The sequence below is a fragment of the Nyctereutes procyonoides genome, unplaced genomic scaffold (genome assembly GCF_905146905.1).
Source record: "Nyctereutes procyonoides isolate TBG_1078 unplaced genomic scaffold, NYPRO_anot_genome, whole genome shotgun sequence".
In the NCBI taxonomy this organism is placed as follows: domain Eukaryota; kingdom Metazoa; phylum Chordata; class Mammalia; order Carnivora; family Canidae; genus Nyctereutes; species Nyctereutes procyonoides.
In genome coordinates, this window is record NW_026575135.1 from 38,532,111 (window position 1) to 38,550,969 (window position 18,859).

The 18,859-nt window shown below is 36.1% G+C and overlaps 1 protein-coding gene across 4 annotated transcripts in view; it reads left to right on the forward strand.

Annotated features, from left to right (window-relative positions):
* The window catches only part of PSIP1 (PC4 and SRSF1 interacting protein 1), a 44,004-nt gene that overhangs the window by 19,568 nt on the left and 5,577 nt on the right, over nt 1-18,859 (forward strand). Inside the window, exons 5-11 of one of the 4 annotated variants that reach the window (XM_055301726.1) lie at nt 1,791-1,895; nt 3,601-3,663; nt 8,855-8,951; nt 9,963-10,038; nt 14,825-15,053; nt 16,060-16,178; nt 17,475-18,754. In XM_055301726.1, the coding sequence (XP_055157701.1) occupies nt 1,791-1,895; nt 3,601-3,663; nt 8,855-8,951; nt 9,963-10,038; nt 14,825-15,053; nt 16,060-16,178; nt 17,475-17,487 (702 nt within the window). In that variant the 3' untranslated portion in view covers nt 17,488-18,754. Of the gene's footprint in view, nt 1-1,790; nt 1,896-3,600; nt 3,664-8,854; nt 8,952-9,962; nt 10,039-14,824; nt 15,054-16,059; nt 16,179-17,474; nt 18,755-18,859 lie in introns of those variants that run through there. The other 3 variants (XM_055301725.1, XM_055301724.1, XM_055301723.1) reach the window with 3 other exon arrangements.

An 18,859-nucleotide genomic window follows, 5' to 3' on the forward strand; every position in this document is an offset into this window, starting at 1 on the left:
ATTTAAATCTTACATTGAGGCTCCAAGGCTGCATTATGATCCTAAATATCTTCATTACCACCCAAAACTTAATTTGTTTAATCATACCATATCATATTTGTTCTGTACTTAACTGCCACAGATAATGAACTCTATGAATAAATAAGTTGTATGTGTCGTATGTGCCTAGTATTGCTATATGTGTGGCAAGATTAAGTATTCGCTAAATATTGTGTGAATGTAAGACTAGATGGTTTCCCGGGGATCCCTGGGTGGCGCAGCGGTTTGGCGCCTGCCTTTGGCCTAGGGCGTGATCCTGGAGACCCGGGATCGAATCCCACGTCAGGCTCCCGGTGCATGGAGCCTGCTTCTCCCTCTGCCTGTGTCTCTGCCTCTCTCTCTCTCTTTCTGTGTGACTATCATAAATAAATAAAAATAATTAAAAAAAAAAAAAGACTAGATGGTTTCCCATCATTGTTGCCTCCATTGTAGAACGGGAGTCCAAAGAGACTGAATTAATCTTTCCTAAAACTTCACTCTGATCATCTGTCCTGTGATTTCACCTTCAAGGACTTTTTTATCCTCCTGCTAGCCCAATATGTTCACCCTATCCTCTGTTCCTGTGTACCTACTAAACTCCATGTAGTTTTCACCATATATGCTTGGGATTTTCCATTTCACAATATAATGAAATTTTTAATATGTTGTATACATGAAACCTAGCAGTTTTCTGTCCGTAACAAAAGTGTAAAAGGTTATGCTGGTGTGATGTACTCTGTTCTGGCCCAAACATGTCCCCAGTGGCACATTCCTAGGATTTGGGGAAAGCGGTGATCCTCAAACATATAAAACAAAAAAACTGACCATGGTGATTTATAGAAATTTATATAAGTAATTTTGAGGGCATTTTTATATTTTTTTGTTGTGACTTTATAATTTTATGGTTTTTTTTTTACAAAAGAGGAAATGGGTTTACAGTTTAGACTTGAGAAGGAAATCATTAGAGGCACAGTTTGGACTTGGAGTACTATCATCTTGTAGACCTGTGCTTACCCTCTCCCAGTATGTAATGTGTTAACCTCTGTTATTCATCTTTTTGGGCCCCTAGTAGTTCATCTGCGTAAGTTTCTTATCACCTGAGGGTACTTTTAAAATTTAGTAATGATTACTTCTCACCACCATCCTGAACCCAGAAGAATGAATGCTGCCTGATTGAATTTCCATTCACGAATATGGGGGAGGGGGGAGATGTTTGGTGGCCTCCCACTCAGTACCTTTTAAATCAGAATCACTTAAGTTTATGTCTCAGGAATCTGCATGTTAAATAAACTAAGTATGAGATCTAGATCAGAGTCTTTAAATAAAGCTGTGATATATGTCCTTTGCTAAAGCTCTGTGTCTTGGAGTAAATAAGTTTCTTTTTAGAATATGTCATTAGTGAATAAATAGAATGCTACTGTAAATCAAGTTACGTTCTATCTTGTTTGATATTTATTGGTCAGGAAATCAGAATGGTATTCTTTGTTCTTATACTTCCATTTCTGTCTGTCTCACTGTTCTGTCCTTTACAATTTGTATACCTTTAATTCTAGGAATACAACCCCTTATAAAACCTTTTAAAAGAAAATAATAAAAAATAGAATTTAAAACTTTAAAAAATTATGTATGTTAAAAGCATACATGTGGAACAGAAATGAGAATGCTCTTATAACTTTTTTGTAAATAGGGTCTTGAATCTTTGCATGGGTAGAAAAGTTTTAAATTGGGATAAAATGTTATTTTGTGAAGTTAATAGACCTGATTGTTTATAGGCATCAACTAAACAATCAAATGCATCATCTGATGTTGAAGTTGAAGAAAAAGAAACAAGTGTTTCAAAGGAAGATACTGACCATGAAGAAAAAGCCAGCAATGAGGTATGTTTAATTTCTCTTGCATTCTAAACTCCTTGCAAGGAGGAGATTGTAAGATGGGTTGGTCATTTGATCGCAAAATAGAAAGTAATATTTAAACTAGTTGAGTAATGAATGAGAAAATTTGTAAGGCTTATTTCCTTGTGTGAATATTAAATGCTGTATTGTAAAATAATTTTTGCATTTTTAAGATGCAGGGGTGTTGTAGCACCTGACTGGCTCAGTAGATAGAGCATGTGACTCTTGATCTTCAGGTCATAAGTTCAAGCCCACATTGGTAATAGAGATTACTTACCAAAAAAAAAAATGCATGGATATTTTTATTTGAAGTTACTTTGCTCTATAATATGTGAGGTCCACCTATAGGAGAGTGAGTTACTGTTAGGAATCTTTTTTTTTTAATTAATTAATTTATTTATTTATATTTTATTTTAAGATTTTATTTATTCATGAGAGACACACAGAGAGAGAGGCAGAGACACAGGCAGAGGGAGAAGCAGGCTCCCTGCGGGGAGCCAGATGTGGGACTTGATCCCAGGACTCAAGGATCACGTCCTGAGCCAAAGGCAGACGCTCAGCCACTGAGCCACCCAGGCATCCCAGGAATTTTTTTTAAAGCAAAGTATTGTGGGATGGGAGGTATCAGAAAAGATACTGAACTGAATTTTTTTAAAGATTTTATTTATTGGGCAGCCCGGGTGGCTCAGTGGTTTAGCGCCGCCTTCAGCCCAGGGTGTGATCCTGGAAACCCGGGATCATGTCCCACATCGGGCTCCCTGCATGGAGCCTGCTTCTCCCTCTGCCTGTGTCTCTGACTCTCTCTGTGTGTGTGTGTGTCTCTCGTGAGTAAATTAATAAAATCTTAAAAAAAAAAAAAAGATTTATTTATTCATTCATGGGAGACACACAGAAAGGCAGAGACATAAGACAGAGGGAGAAGTAGGCTCCCTATGGGGAGCCTGATGAGGAACTTGATCCCAGGACCCTGGGATCATGACCTGAGCCAAAGGCAGACCTGCTCAACCACTGAGCCACTCTGGTGCCCCTGAACTTAAATTTTTAAAATCTAGCTTTACTTCCATCTCTGTATTTGATTATGTGTTGAGGATACTGAGTCTTTTCAGGTCTCATGGAATGGTTGTTAGATGATCTCCAAAGTCTCACCCACTTCTTAAAATTTACAACCCGAAAATTCAGGATTGTACTGTAGAAAAAAGTGGTTTTATAAATTTAAAAAGACAGATTTCCGGGGGATCCCTGGGTGGCTCAGCGGTTTGGTGCCTGCCTTTGGCCCAGGGCGTGATCTTGGAGCCCCGGGATCAAGTCCCCCATCAGGCTCCCGGCATGGAGCCTGCTTCTCTCCCTCTGCCTGTGTCTCTGCCCCTCTCTCTCTCTGTGTCTATCATGAATAAATAAATAAAATCTTAAAACAAAACAAAACAAAACATTTCCTTGTGCACTAGCAAGCATGAATTTTATATTTCATCTGACAGGGGAAAGTTTTTTTTTTTTTAGACAAAGATACTGGCTGTTCCTTTCATTTTATAGTGATAGTGTTGACTTTGAATGTTTATAATTTTAAATTTCAGTGTTGCAAAACAAGTTTACCTAGTGAAATATGGTATTATTTGTAGTTTAAGAAATTTGCTTTAAGTCTTGACATAATTCAGTTTCATTTGTGTATTTATATATATTTTTTCAATTTCAGGATGTGACTAAAGCAATTGACATAACAACTCCAAAAGCTGCCAGAAGAGGGAGAAAGAGAAAGGTAATGTTACTGCTTAACCACAGGGATCTTAAAATAATTCTTATTTTAGATTGAGAAAGAGATAATGAAATCTTATTAAATTTAAAGTTGGCCCTTTACTCCAAGTCATTAATTTTTTGAAAGGATAGTTTATATTAGGAAAATTATGTGTTTCTTTTCTAGTGATATAGCACCCTTAAGATAAGTTGAATGGTAAAGGAATTAAAATGCCTCAGTTTTCATTCCTGTTAACAAGGCTTCCTCAGGGTTTCTCCGTAAAATGGATAATAACATCTACTGATAAGGTTGTTGAAAGGATGAAATGAGTTACCACATATTAAATATCCACAATAAATCCTGGTACACAGTAATTGCTCTGTCAGTATTGTCCATTCTAATGTTGTTAGCAGAATTGTTGCATGAAATGAGAATATGTGACATTTTAGGAGGAGGTACACCCTTGCTTTAACTAATGTTTCTTCTTCCCTATGTGAAGTTTTGTCATCACCTGTTTCTGACAACCTGTTTATGTCTCAGACTATTATACACCAGAGATTCAAGGAAAACTAAGGCTTCGGTTATCTTACGAGGAAGTAATATACAAAAACATAATTATAGTGGCTTTTTGTTTCCTGTGGGATATGTGAAAGGGGCTACGATAACTTTAACAGGATTTTAATAATGGCAGAGTCTTGTCAGGTAGGTGAAGGAGGGGACGTGAAGAACATGTGAGGCAATCTGAATAGTATATACAGAAGTGTAGAGAAAATTTCATTTTAAGCATTCCATCTCAGTATTACCAGACCATAGAGTTTGAGGGAAAATGGTACAATACCTTAAATTTAACCTTGAACTTAGAGAAGTGATGAGAGCCATTTAATCACTTATATTTCACATTCATCCTCTTTTAAACACACAATGTGAATGATGGAGACTGGATTAGTGAGACAAGTAGTGAGACAAGTTCACAGATTAATTCAGAATTTTAGTACTAATGTCACTGGTGCAAGCAGAGCATGGAGTAGTCAGTAATAGAAGATAAGGTCTCTTTTCGTTGAACATGTATTTTTGTTGAGACAGACAATACATAAAATAAGAGTTAAAAGAGGATAGTGACTTGGTGACTAAGTCATGAAAGGCTTTTCAAAGGAGTTAGCATGAGATTGAGAGGAAGGGACCTTCTGGCAGGTTTTTTAGTGTTGTAGACTCAGAGATAGGATTTAAGAGAACTGCAGGGGTTACCGTTGATGATTGATTGGAAGTAGGTGTGTGAAGGGACGGAGGAATCTAGGGTGACTCCCAAGGTTGCCTTGGTTTGGGAGCAGAGGCATGGTGGGGAAGAGGAAGTGAAACATCTGGGGGAATTAGACTGCAGATACATAGTTTTGACATCAAAAGGGGAAAAGGTAAAAGTGAAAAGACGTAGTCACTACTATAAAGATAGGACAAAGAGGTGAGGTGGTCAAGAATGCAGAAACCAGAATCCTGAGAGAACATAATGGAGATGAGCGGTTGCTTTGTAGAGTGAAGGCTGAGAATGAACTATCAGGTGAAAAGAGAAGATGTCAAGCTAAACAAGGGAGGAAAGAATTTTTTGAAAATGGTCAGTAATGTCCTGATACAGAGAGGATCCTGAAAGATATTTGATAGTGGGGTTCCCCCAGGATACTTTAAAGTCAAATGGTAAGGGTAAATGAAGGGGGTTGCAGAATAAAATCTTCAATATTAAAGTTACATTATGTTTGAAATCTTTGAAGGGAAGGAGAGAGAATGCAGCAACAGGGATTTGCATGGTTAAAGGAAAGGTTTCAAGTGAAAAAAATAGGAAAGCTTTAACAGTTTCCTTGCAAAACTGGGAAAGATTGAAGATGTGGAAAATATGAATAATTGTAGTAAGGAGATGCAGGATGAGAGAAGGGAGGGGGGGCACATTTGAAGGACGAGACTTAACAGGAAGAAGGAGATGGACATTTCATCCTTTTTAACATTAAAGAGAAGGATGGAGGAGGTTATTTAAAAATTCTGGGGAGAATTGGGAATTAAGGGATATGTATGTAGCCTCAGTCTCTTTAGTATCCCGTTCAGAGGAGGACTGCATGTATGATATAAGGCAAGAAGAAAGGCTTGAAATGCTGGTGAGGAAAGAAGAGGGCACACACAACAGGATAAAGGTATTAATGGATGGCTTTGAAATCTCAACTGAGGGATCCCTGGGTGGCACAGCGGTTTGGCGCCTGCCTTTGGCCCGGGGCGCGACCCTGGAGACCCGGGATCGAATCCCACGTCGGGCTCCCGGTGCATGGAGCCTGCTTCTCCCTCTGCCTGTGTCTCTGCCTCTCTCTCTCACTGTGTGCCTATCATAAATAAAAATTAAAAAAAAAAAAAAAAGAAATCTCAACTGAGATTGCATAAAATGAATTAGTGTTTGTATGATCCCCCCCCCCCCCCCCAGGTCTCAGTAGCAGGGAATAATAGAACAGAAAAGGTAGAGTTTTACAGAGATTTGTGGGACAGGTGCAGCAAAACAAGAAAACTGGAGGGCTTGCATATGAATAATGTAGTCCTATGAGGTTGGTGGTGGGGTGCTTTTAGGTAAGATCATGAAGGGAGAGTAGAGTAGTAGTACAAGTAGTACAAGTAGTACAAGTAGAGTAGTACAATACAAGTATTACAAGGGTAATAAATGGGGAGTAAAAGTGTCAAAGGGTTAGAAGTCTTAGATCAAATAAAATAGAAGAAATTAATTTGCAGTCTATTTGTGTTTAAGATTTAAGTGTATGAATATTTGAAATAATTATCTTTTCTGTGGATGAAATACTTTATTTTCATGAGGAATGTTTTTGACTTGCTTGATTTTTCTAACAGTGGAGAATACATATCCATGGTAGGGCTGGTTTTTTTGATTCAGTATTAGTGTTAAGTTTTTATTTATGATACTAATTATTGATACTCTTCTTGCTGTCTCCTCCAAAAGATCCATTCTGCCTTTATCTTGCGTAATGTTTTGATTTACTTTGAAAAATTGCAAGTGTAAATGAAGAACTGTGGGTTTTTTTGTCGTTGTTGGTTTTTTTTTTTTTTTTTTGCATTGAAGGAACTCATCAGTTTGAACTGAATTTTAGAGAACTTTGCCCTCTTAACACCTCTGTATGAGAAGAGCTGTCAGTCTTGGCTTCTCAATTTTGATACCTGGGGAGCTTGGTGAAAACACAGATGCCTGGCTTCCCATCAGAGGAGCTATTGAATCAAGATTGGGGCAGGAGTGTAGAGGTGGTTTGTAAGTTTAGAATTTTAGAGATAGAACCTTAGCTGATGTTTAATGGAGCAAATTTTGTTAATGTTCCTTGAGAACAATTCATAGGTGAACTTAGTTGAGTTTATTGACTTTTAAAAATACTTTGAATATGCATTATTTTCCAACTATAAAAGCAAACATGTTTAAAATAAAAAATGGATACATTATTAGAAGTGGGATTGCTAAATCAAAAATTTGCATAGTTTTGGGACGCCTGGGTGGCTCAGTGGTTGAGCCATCTGCCTTTGGCTCAGGGCGTGATCCTGGAGTCCTGGGATTGAGTCCCACATTGGGCTCCCTGCATGGAGCCTGCTTCTCCCTCTGCCTATGTCTCTGCCTCTCTCTCTGTGTGGGTCTCTCACGAATAAATACCCCCCCCCCCGGAAATTTGTGTATTTTAAAGTGCTCATATTTGTAAAGAACCTTTCAGGAAGGTGTTGCCACTTAATCATTGGTAATCAATAGTAAGATTCTTTATTTCCTTACCAATACTGAGCATTATTAAGTTTTTGGGGACCCTGGGTGGCTCAGTTGGTTAAGTGTCTGCCTTTGGCTTATGTTATGATCTCAAGGTCCTGGGATAGAGCCCCCCTATCAGGCTCCTGCTCATCAGGGAGTCTCCCTCTTCTCCTGCCCCCTACTCATGCTCTCTTTATCAAATAAATAAAACGTTTTTAAAAAATTTTAAAGTTTTTTTTTTTAAATCAATAATAGATTGTGCATGTTTTTACATGCTTTTATTCGTTTATTTTTGTTGATCTAGTTAATGCTGAGTTGAAATAATTGGTTATAGGGAAGCAGCTCATAGTGGTCCTCCCATCCTCTTTCTACACTCTTTCCTTCCATTTCAATTATGATCAGTTGTTTACATTTCTTAATTGGTGGTTTTTAACCTTTGTTCTACTGCTTTAATCAATTAAAATGACTGATTTGGGGCTTTTGTCTCTTTGGGGGTCATTTTAGTTTGCAAAGGATCACTGGAATTTATTACTCCACTGTAGTAAATTGCTCTTTATGGAAAATAATAACGAGAGAAGAACAGCAGATGTCAGTTCAAAAATAAAACATATTAATAAAAGACTAAGAAATATTAGCAACGATTTCTTGCCTTTGAATATTAACTTAGGTTCTCTCTCATAAGTACACAATGTAAAGTATTATTTGCATTTTGAGATACTTGATGAAAGTACATTTATAAGTAATGTGTGGATTAAGTGTGATTATACTTTTTTAAAAAAGATTTTATTTACTTACTCATGAGAGACACAAGGAGAGAGAGAGAGAGGCAGAGACAGAGGCAAGAGGGAGAAGCAGGCTCCATGCAGGGAGCCCGATGTGGGACTCAATCCTGGGTCTCCAGGATCACGCCCTGGGTTGAAAGGCGGCGCTAAACCGCTGAGCCACTCGGGCTGCCCTAAGTGTGATTATACTTAAGTCACCATTTTGCATCAAGAATGTTAGCTCTATTTTTACAAATGATTTTTTTTTAGGCTGAGGATCTCTAAGAAGTGATGTTTTTAGTTTGTTAGAATTGTTTGCCCCTGAGTGGCACGGTTGGTTAAGTGGCTGCTCTTGATTTAAGCTCAGGTCATGATCTCAGGGGCATGAGATCAAGCCCTACCTGTGACTCCACACACGGTGGGGCATCTGCTTGAAAATTGTCTCCTCTTTTTCCCTTCTCCCCTTTCCCCTGCCTTCCCACTCTTCTCTCAAAGAAGTAAATTGTTTAAAAAATAATATTCACTAGAGTTATAAGCAGTGTTTGGGGATGTCACTGATGAGTTCACTGTTGAAAAATCATGTACAAGTTATGCTTATTTGTAAATTCTTTAAGGTGGCATATCTTTGCTGTTGAATTAAACTTGGAATGCCTACTATTTACTTGTTAAGTAAATTAATTAAGTCTTTGTAATTCAGGCAGAAAAACAAGTAGAAACTGAGGAGGCAGGAGTAGTGACAACAGCAACAGCATCTGTGAATCTAAAAGTGAGTCCTAAAAGAGGACGACCTGCAGGTAGGACTATTAATGTTTAAATCTCTGGCTTGTTAGTACTCTTATTACAGTGTTGTGCCTCAGATACTTTGGAATAGGTGGGTAGGCAGCATATATATATATATATATATATATATATATATATATATATATTTATATATAAACTTCAGGGGAGATAAACATGGTTTCTGCTTTGTTTGATCAAGTATTTTAGATTTAAAATAATTGCTTGGGACTTTTTTTCATTTTCTGTTTTATGTCTCTTACATTTTCCCCTAATAGCGGCACATGAGGCTGTGGTGAGGTTATATTCCATGAATGATGGGTTTATTTTACCTCTTACTGTAGAAAGCATAAATTTTCCAAATGGAAATTATTGCATTCTTTGTCTCAGGACCTTTACAGTATGCAGCTGTCTTCAGCATTGCCTGTTGAAAGTATTGTCCTAATTCAGGAAATTGGAAATATTTTGGAAGGATATACCTCTAATACAAAGTTAAACAAAGAAAATTAACCAAAATAGGACCAGTTCTTTTTCTAACTATAATTGAATTCTTTGAAAATGGGGGAAGATCAGTAATACCCAGAAAAGAAAAATCCCGAGATTTGTTTCTATCATTATTTTTGGAATTTGTTAATGGATCAGATTAATGGTGTTAGGAAATTCGGTGAACTCTGATGCAGATTTTCAAAGATATGAATGTACAATATACGCTTATTGTAATATGTATATGAAAATTGAATATAAGTAGTACTATCTGTTGTACAGTTGAAACCATGAAGAATGTTCTTCTAAGCCCTCTTAGCTATACTAAGGAGGGAATGAAGATGACTCTGTTCATCTACCCCCTTTTAAATACTCTGTTGTTGCTCATTTGAATCATTGAGGGATAGGATATTTAAAACTTAAGATGATAATATCTTTAATAAATCACTAATATTCTTAGTATATATCATTTGTAATCTTTATATGTGAGAATTGCATCTTGAAAGATGGTAGTTACTGATTTTGTTTTTCCCTGTAAATGTTAGCTACAGAAGTCAAGATCCCAAAACCAAGAGGCAGACCCAAAATGGTAAAACAGCCCTGTCCTTCAGAGACTGACATGTGAGTTTATTTTTAATGTATAATTAGTTATACACTGAATGAGGCATTTAAGTATAAATCTCTCTGTATTTATACCAGTTTTATTTTATAGGATATTTGCTGTTACTATTTTGTGTTTCTAGAAATTATGGGAGAAAACTATTGAAAAGTTTTTTGTTGTATAAAAAGTAAAAACTAATGGGGAATCAAGAGCATCTGCTGCATGGTTCAGTCAGTTAAGTTTCCAACTCAGATCTTGATCTCAGGGTCCTGAGTTCAAGCCCTGCCTTGGGCTCCACGCTGGGCCTGGTGCCTACTTTACAAAAAATCATTTCATTAAGACATCCTCTTGGTATATCAGGATATAAACGTACTTAGATAATACAAGGTAAAATCTGTAATCGGGAAATTAGGCAAGATAGTGTGTTTAAGGAAACTTGACTAGCTCCTTCAGAGTAATTTAGGACTACTACTAAGTGTGGGGGGTAGGGGCACCAGGGTGTTGTAGTCAGTTAAGGGTCTGACTCTTAAGTTTCCACTGGTTAGGCAGTGATCTTGTGGTTGTAAGAATGAGCTTCCTGCCTGGCTCTGCTCTGAACAAGGAGTTGGCTTGAGACCATCCCGCCCTCTGTAGGCGTGCTCTTTCAAATAAATAAATCTTTAAAAACAATACTTTTAATGGGAGCCTGGCTGGATCCGTTTGTAGAGCATATGACTCTTGATCTTTGGGTTGTAACTTCAAGCCCCATATTCGGTATAGAGATTACTTAGACAGTTTTTGTAATGTGAATTTAAAATTTTAGAGTATTTTATGGTAACTACTTAATCAACAAAGTAATGTTTGTTTTTTTTCTTGCCACCTTTGTTTCCACAGATGGATATTGTTTATATGGCTTTTCTGGGTAGAAACTTCACCAGAAAGGAAAGATACATTTAGACAAAGGGTAAAAAAAAACCCTTTTTAGCTGTTGTGTGTAAAGATTTTATAGAGAAGGCTCAAGCAAGTTGGTCATTTAAGAGGGGATTTATTTTCAGTGTTTTGAGCAAAACATAGGAAATTTTAGTTATAGAACACTGAAGCATTGGTACTTTTCAATTAAATATGTTTGAAGAGTTTTATTGTACTGACAAGCTAGCTATTAAAGTATTCTCAAAAATACTGGCACAGGGACGTCTGGTGGCTCTGCCTTTGGCTCAGGGCATGATCCCACAGTCCCAGGATCGAGTCCCGCATTGGGCTCCTTGCGGGGAGCTTGCTCCTCCCTCTGCCTGTGTCTTTGCCCCCCCCCCACCCCGCCCATGAGTAAATAAATAAAATCTTTAATAAAAAAAAATAGTGGCACAAAATTACAACATGGCTTTAACTACTGTAATGAAATTAAGAAATTAGGTACACGCAGGTGTTTGTTTTCTAAACATACCAAACCCCACTCATTCCCTGCCTAATCTAATCATGGCATCAGACATAAAGTCTAGGATTTCATGATTGATAGAAGGCCTTGATCTAAAGACTTAGGAACCGAAAACACAAGTTATTTGCTCCGTTCTCCCCTTTATCACATACCTAGATCTGGGATAGGGAGCCATACAAACTCTTATGCTCTTATTTGGAAAGGAGAAGCTTAAAAGGCCTACAGCAGTCATTGATCCCTAAGAAATATAAAATTCTGGGAAAATACTGTGAGATCTCTATTTTAGGTGTCAGGAAGGTTCCCTTGATTAGGCCCCGGTTTTCCCAAGACTGTCAAGGTAGACCATTTCTCTCTATGGCTTTTAGCTAATCCTGTGACAGTTCTCTACTTTGCAGTATCATCCTTACTGCATCTGAAAAGGTCATTGGAAAATACTACCCTCATCAACTGGGTAGTATTGTGTCTACTTTCAGGCTATAGGATGTTGGGGACCCAAGCTTCCTTTTTAGATCTCCATTAATTTCTCCTGATGGAGGCTATGTTACTTTCAGTAATAATAATACTTTATGGTGTGTTATTTGAGTCAGCTTCATGCCCAGTTTCAAGACCATAGGACTTTCCTCAGACTTGGCTTTTTTTAATTTATTTTTTCCCCATCGCCCCCCTCAGACATACTTACTATATATTTAATTTACATTCACTTTGAGTTTATAGGTTTTCCTGAGGAACCTTTGGTCTCTTCCCTAGAAACTGTTCATCTGAAGGACCAATGTAGTCCAATTTGAATTACTCAGGAAAGGCTGGTAGCTTATACCTTTTTTTTTTTTAAAGAGTTTATTTATTTAGTTATTCATGAGAGAGACAGAGAGAGAGAGGCAGAGACACAGGCAGAGGGAGAAGCAGGCTCCATGCAGGGAGCCCGACGTGGGACTCAATCCCAGGACTCCGGGATCATGCCCCTGGGTGAAGGTGGCGCTAAACCACTGAGCCACCCAGGGTTCCCCAGTTTATACCTTTGATTGGATCTTTGACTCCAGTCTTTTTCTGAATTTGAAAATTCAGTGGGAATTTTCAACACTGAAGTGCACGGAATTTTTTGGTTCTTTTGTCATTTGCTATTCTTAAAAACTCCTTTCTTTATTGAAGTGCCCTTTTAATATCCTAATAACAACCCACTCAAGATGCTACTAGCATTCTATTTTGAAGCCTCGTCAACTAAAGGCACTGAATTTTCTTTCACATTATCACAGGTAACAGTTTTGCCCACTGTATAAAAAAATTAGGTTTTTCGAGTTTTCAGCCCCAAAGTCAGTGTCACATGTTTTAAGTTTTTACATAAATTTTATGTATCCATGAATGTTTTGCAAAGGCATGTATGGACAGCCTCAAAATAGCAGTAGCTTATAAAATTTCTCATTCATGTTGTATGTAGGTTGGGCATTAGCCATAGCTATTCTTAGCTGTGTATCTGAGCACAAACTGTGGAGTATAGAGCCAAACTATATAAGCGCTTCCTAAAGTTTTGCTCTCCACCATGAGAACAGGATGTATGTGTTGTGATAGCTTTTTTGCAGTGAGTCCTAAAATGACAAGATAATGGAATAGAGCCCAGAAAAGCTGAAACCATCTCCTAATCCTCATGTAAAGTAAGAAATATTTGATACAAGCCACTGAGATATTTTGAGTTGTATTTGCATTAGTTTTTGCTTCTGTTAACATATTTTTTAACTATTTACAAATAGTTTTCTATGGTGCCTTGACCTATTAAAAAGGGAAATTGTCACTAGGGAGAAGTCTGTTTTTCACAAAAGGTGGTATGGAGGACCACTGGGAGAATACTTGTTTGTAGCAAGTCTTGATGGTTAAGTTTGCTTTGATATTGTTCAAAAATCCTTGAAATAACCCCATTTCTTATGACTTTATCGTACACTTCATGTTTAACAACAGCAGCAACAAAATGACTGCACAGGATTCCACTGTGTATGTTTCTTAAAATCTGTCTCATGTATGGGTATATCCTTTCAAAAATGGTGTCTTATGTCTTGTACATGTGCAGACATAATATTAGAATACATTGCTGAAGCAGATTTGCTAGTTCAGAGAGTATCTTGATTTTTAATATCTGCTTCTTTCCATTGAGGGGATAATACTTTGGGCAAGGAATTGTTCAATATCTATTAAAGAGCCATGGAAATGCTTTCTGTATTTGACTCTGTATTCCCATCTCCATGAAACTATCAAAATACTCACATTTGTGGAAATATTGAAGAAGATTTAAATGATTTTACTTGCATGCCTTTTCTTCTATTGATTAGAAATTAATGAGGAAACCCATATGACATTTGAAAATAGCATAGCCAATGATGGTTATGTGACAAAGAAATTTCTGAAGAGATTAAAAAGTGAGTTTTTTTCTCTAATTTAATAATCTCTTAAGGGTACAAGGAAGCAGTTGTCTGGTAGGCGATCAGTGGATTTGGAACTGAAATACTGGGCCAATTACTTGAGCTAACACACTGTCATTAAATAGCTTTTCCAAGCTTCAAGTTGTATTTTTTTATGGGATTGCTCTAGTTGAATGTTTTACACCCTAAAATGGTTAGCATTGATATCATTTGATTCTCTTAGAGCCTATCATCGTACCATAAATACTTGTATTTTTTTCTGCTGTGCTAGGTAGCATTAATATCATCTGATAGTAGCATTAGACTTAACTGAGTAGTTTTGATAGTTTTGACTTAGTGATGTCTGTAAATCCATTGGTGATGGGAATGCTTAATGCTAGTGAATTCACTGTTAGGTATACTTAATTGCCATATATTTTACTATTGTATGTGTAACTTGGGAGCTTTGACTTTGCAGAGTATTTCTTTGAATTCTCAAATGATCATATTTGATCTTAAGCAGTTCACTTCTGCAATTGTATTTTTCCCAATCTGTGTACTTTTTAAACATGTTATTCTTACAGTTGTGTAGAATATAGGATCCAGGTGTCTCACCCATCTTACATACTGCTCTATCCCCATAGTGAAGAATTATCTTGGCATGTAAGACCACAATAGGTATTTTTTTCAGTGAATAAAGAACATTACAAAAACCCTGAAAAACAAAGGAAAAAAAAATCACTTTTATTACTACCTTCATGCCACTGTAATTTTTGTATTTTCTAATTTATATGAAGAGGATGTTCTTTTCCTTTTATATTTGGATAGTAAAGACATATTTTACTAGAACATATGTTAAATTTGTCTTTAAGTGAAAAATTATGCCAATAATTTGGACATAGGACAATAAGTCCTCTAAAATACTTACTTGGTTGGGAGAGTATGGTTCTAAAAGAAAACTAATAATGATATCTAAAAATTCATTTTCCATTACTGTATTCTCTAAAACAGGGTAACTGAAGAAGACAAAAGTAAGAAAAAGGGGCAAGAAGAAAAACAACCTAAAAAGCAGCTTAAAAAGGATGAAGAGGGCCAGAAGGAAGAAGATAAGCCAAGAAAAGAGCCAGACAAAAAAGAGGGGAAGAAAGAAGTTGAATCCAAAAGAAAAAATTTACCTAAAACAGGGGTTACATCAACCTCTGATTCTGAAGAGGAAGGAGATGATCAAGAAAGTGAAAAGGTACAATGTTTATCAAATAAAATATTATATTTTTAGCTGCTTTTGTAGTCATTTTTTAACCTAGTAAGCTTTCAGTGTCTGAAAGTATGTGTGATTAAAACTGAATTTTTCTACCTTTGTAAACTTGAATTAGCTGTGTTAAAAAGCATATTTGAAACTTTATTGTACATTCTAGATATTATAATAGTATGGAAATCAAATGTTTATATAATGAACTTCTAGTAACCCACCTATGTAGAAAAGTAGAAATTAAGCCAAATGGACTGTGCAGTGAAGACAGTTCTAAAAGAGGTGCATTTATACATAGGTTTTTATTATATACTACAATGAAATTCTTAGCACTCTTCAGGCCTATTTAGTGTACATTTTATCAGTGTATATTTGAATGCTACAGTTGTTTAGGAATTTTACTAAAGCTATACATCTTTTTGTTTAGAAGAACACAAGTATTGTGTATATATCTTTGTTTTTATTTATTTATTTTTTAAAGATTTATTTATTTATTCATGAGAGACAGAGAGAGAGGCAGAGACAGGCAGAGGGAGAAGCAGGGCCCACGCCTGGGAGGCTGACATGTGACTCGATCCCAGGTCTCCAGGATCACGCCCTGGGCTGAAGGTGGCGCTAAACCGCTGAGCCACCAGGGCTGCCCTGTTTTTTTCTAATTAATATTTACTTTATAAGCCAGAGATTTTAAATTGGACAGCTTGAGCAATATACTTGTTAGTAAACAGGTACTGAAGTCAGAACTATAGTGTAGAGGCAAATAGCAGAGGACATCACTTAAGTATAGCAGTGTAGAAAATAGATTTTATTCCCCAAGTTATCAAGGGAGAGAGCTCAGTTTAGATAGCAAAATGTACAATTCTGGGATTTTTTTTTTTTAAACTAGTAATTTAAGTATTTGTTCCTTAAGAAAACTAGTTGCTGCTTTCTCCCAGGACTGTAATCCTAGGAGCACTAGTCACTGACTCATTAACTAAATTCATCCTAATTCTCAAAACAGAAGAGAAAAGGTGGAAGGAACTTTCAGACTCCTCATAGAAGGAATATGCTGAAAGGCCAGCATGAGAAAGAAGCAGCAGATAGAAAACGCAAGCAAGAAGAACAGATGGAAACTGAGCAGTAAGTATTTTTTTATTCTAAATTTTGATTTCCTTTTTAAGCTAGCATGAAATTTTAAAATGATAGAAATTCATTTTCCAGACCTTATGAAGCCTTTTAGAGAAGTGACTTTTCCCAGGTCTTAGAAAAAAGTCTTCAGTATATGATGATCATGTTTCAGGCTTCATTCTTTGCTGAGTAGTAAGAGGATGAAATTCACTGAGGTAGTCACTCTGTGAATTATTTTTAATTTAAACTGAAAGTGCACATAAGTTTGAATTGTGGCTTTGCTGAAAATGTTCTCACCCTCTACTATTCACTTAAGTATTAAATACAGAAAGAGTGGTGATATGTTGGTGGAGAAAGTATGAAATATCCTTACTTGTCATACACCACTGGCAGGCCACTCCCAAAAGACGAGCAAAAATAACAAGCACAGTTGGAAACCCAAGGCGGCCCTTAAAAGTAAATCTAAAGGCTGACAGGGTTTGCATTAGGTGTGCGCAATATAAATTAAGTTCAAAGCTGATTTAAGTTTTGGTACTTGGAGACAATATATACTTATCATGGGGAATTTCTTTCCTCTTTTATTCTTTCAAGTAATTTTACTAGAAGGAAAATTGCACTGGCGATGATGATTACACTTCATGTGCTTATTACATAAGTTTTCCTAGTTATCTTGAGACTGTCACTTCTGAGTTTTCTTTGAAAAGCATTTTGTGAAGTATCTTGCATTATTCTGACTAAACTTGGTGTTTTTGTTCTTGTTTTTTTGGTTAATGGAGGTGATTTTAAAAACATGCTGTAGGTCACTATGACAAACTTAATGATAGTGAATTCTTTGAGTAATTTTGTACTTTTTCTTATACATTTGTAAGCCAAAAGTCTCTACAAATACAGCGTTTGACTATCTGCTTTCTTAGTTGCTTGGAGGATGATTATATAAGCAGTTTCATCTGCTTTAGGGGAGTAATTTAAAAACTGATCTAAAACTCAAAATGTTACTCCCTGTATTCTGTTAGACTTTGACCATTTCTGTAAATATTAAAGTTATTTTTTGTTACCTATCCTTTTCTATCCTTTCACTGAAAAGTTGTTGGACTGTTTGTTGCTTTTAACTTTATTGTGCTCCCCAAATTAAGATATAAAATTAGTCATTGCTTAGTAAATCTAGCCCAACCCTTCTTCAGTATCTCAAAGTTATCTTTATGTGTTTCAGTTTCTTTTTTGAATGTCCTCCGAATGTAACTTTCTCAAATTCTAATATTTGTGTTTTCTTTCCTTCTCCTGTTATTACAAAACTTTGTACTTGGACAGTTTTGCTCTGTAAAGCATTTCAGATGCAGCTTGTGTGAAATGCATTATGCAAAATAAAGTTTATTGTATTGTATTCCCAGCCAAACAACATGTAATCTACAGTAATAAAAAATATATCTCATTTTGGGCTCAAAGCATTAATCCAGTTACTGAAAAGAGAATACAAGTGGAGCAAACAAGAGATGAAGATCTTGAGACAGACTCATTGGACTGAATTTCCCCCTCCCCCCCCTTGATGGAAGAATGTTGCAGATTCTAAATTGAGGACTTCATTAATGGCATTATTACTGTGTTATGATTGTTAAAAAAAAAAAAAATTTTCCTGTAAGGTACACACTACATACCAAGGTCGGCCATCATTCCTGTTAAAAGCTTTTTACCAAGCTTAAAATGAAGCTTTGTGTTTGAAAGTTAGAAGATGGTGGTTGTACATGATTTCATTTAGAAAATATAAAAATTCATTTTGTTTTGAAGCTAGGTGTTAAACTGGAATAGCTCTTATACCCCAGAGAATGGGGCAGTTGTGCCCTTCCCTTGACATTCCTTTGTTGTTTAATTCTTTAGAATTCTTAATAACTGTTTTTTTTAATCCTGAGAGATTAAACAGTAGACTTGTTAAGAAAACAAAAATGAAACTGTAACCAAAATTTTAAAATAAAGTTTTTTTTAAAAAAAAAACCTGATTTTTAGATATTGTTTTGTTCTTGTCTATTTCAATTGGTTTATAATAGGGCCCGAACTCAAAGCCAAGGTACTAGAAATTAAGAATTCATTTTTAAATGCTTATTTTTGTGATCTGCAGTAAAATGGTACCTTTTGTGACATGGTATGTAAATGTCAATGACTGTTGTTTAAATTTGATATACTGGCCAAAGAACCCCATTTTATTATAATAGTATTATCTTTGAATATTCTGTTTTACTTAGAAACTTAACCTCTCCAGTTATCTACCCTTTTGGAGATGTGGGAAAAATTACTGTGTTTTTGATGTGCTACTTTAGAAAACAATTGTGATGCAGAACTCACAAAATGTTTATAGATGCTCTTTTCCCACTATGGTCAGTCTGTCCATTGACCCTGACATTGGGTCTTTAAATACCACTATTTATTATTGGAAAAAAATTTCACCATGACAAGTGTAAAAATTATTTGTGATGCCACGGAAAAATTAGATTTTAGCATGTTAATTTTTACGTGTTTTTGTTGATAGTAACTAATACTAATGTGGCATTCCAGAGTTCTATGAATTACAGTCAATTCCTTGTGATCTAGGCTGTTGACTTTCTATCTTAAAAACTCTTTTAGCTTTTACATAAGGGATTGTGGGCATTTGGTAATCAGTCACAAAGTTCCAATGTTTTGAAATATTTGTGTTAACATTTGAT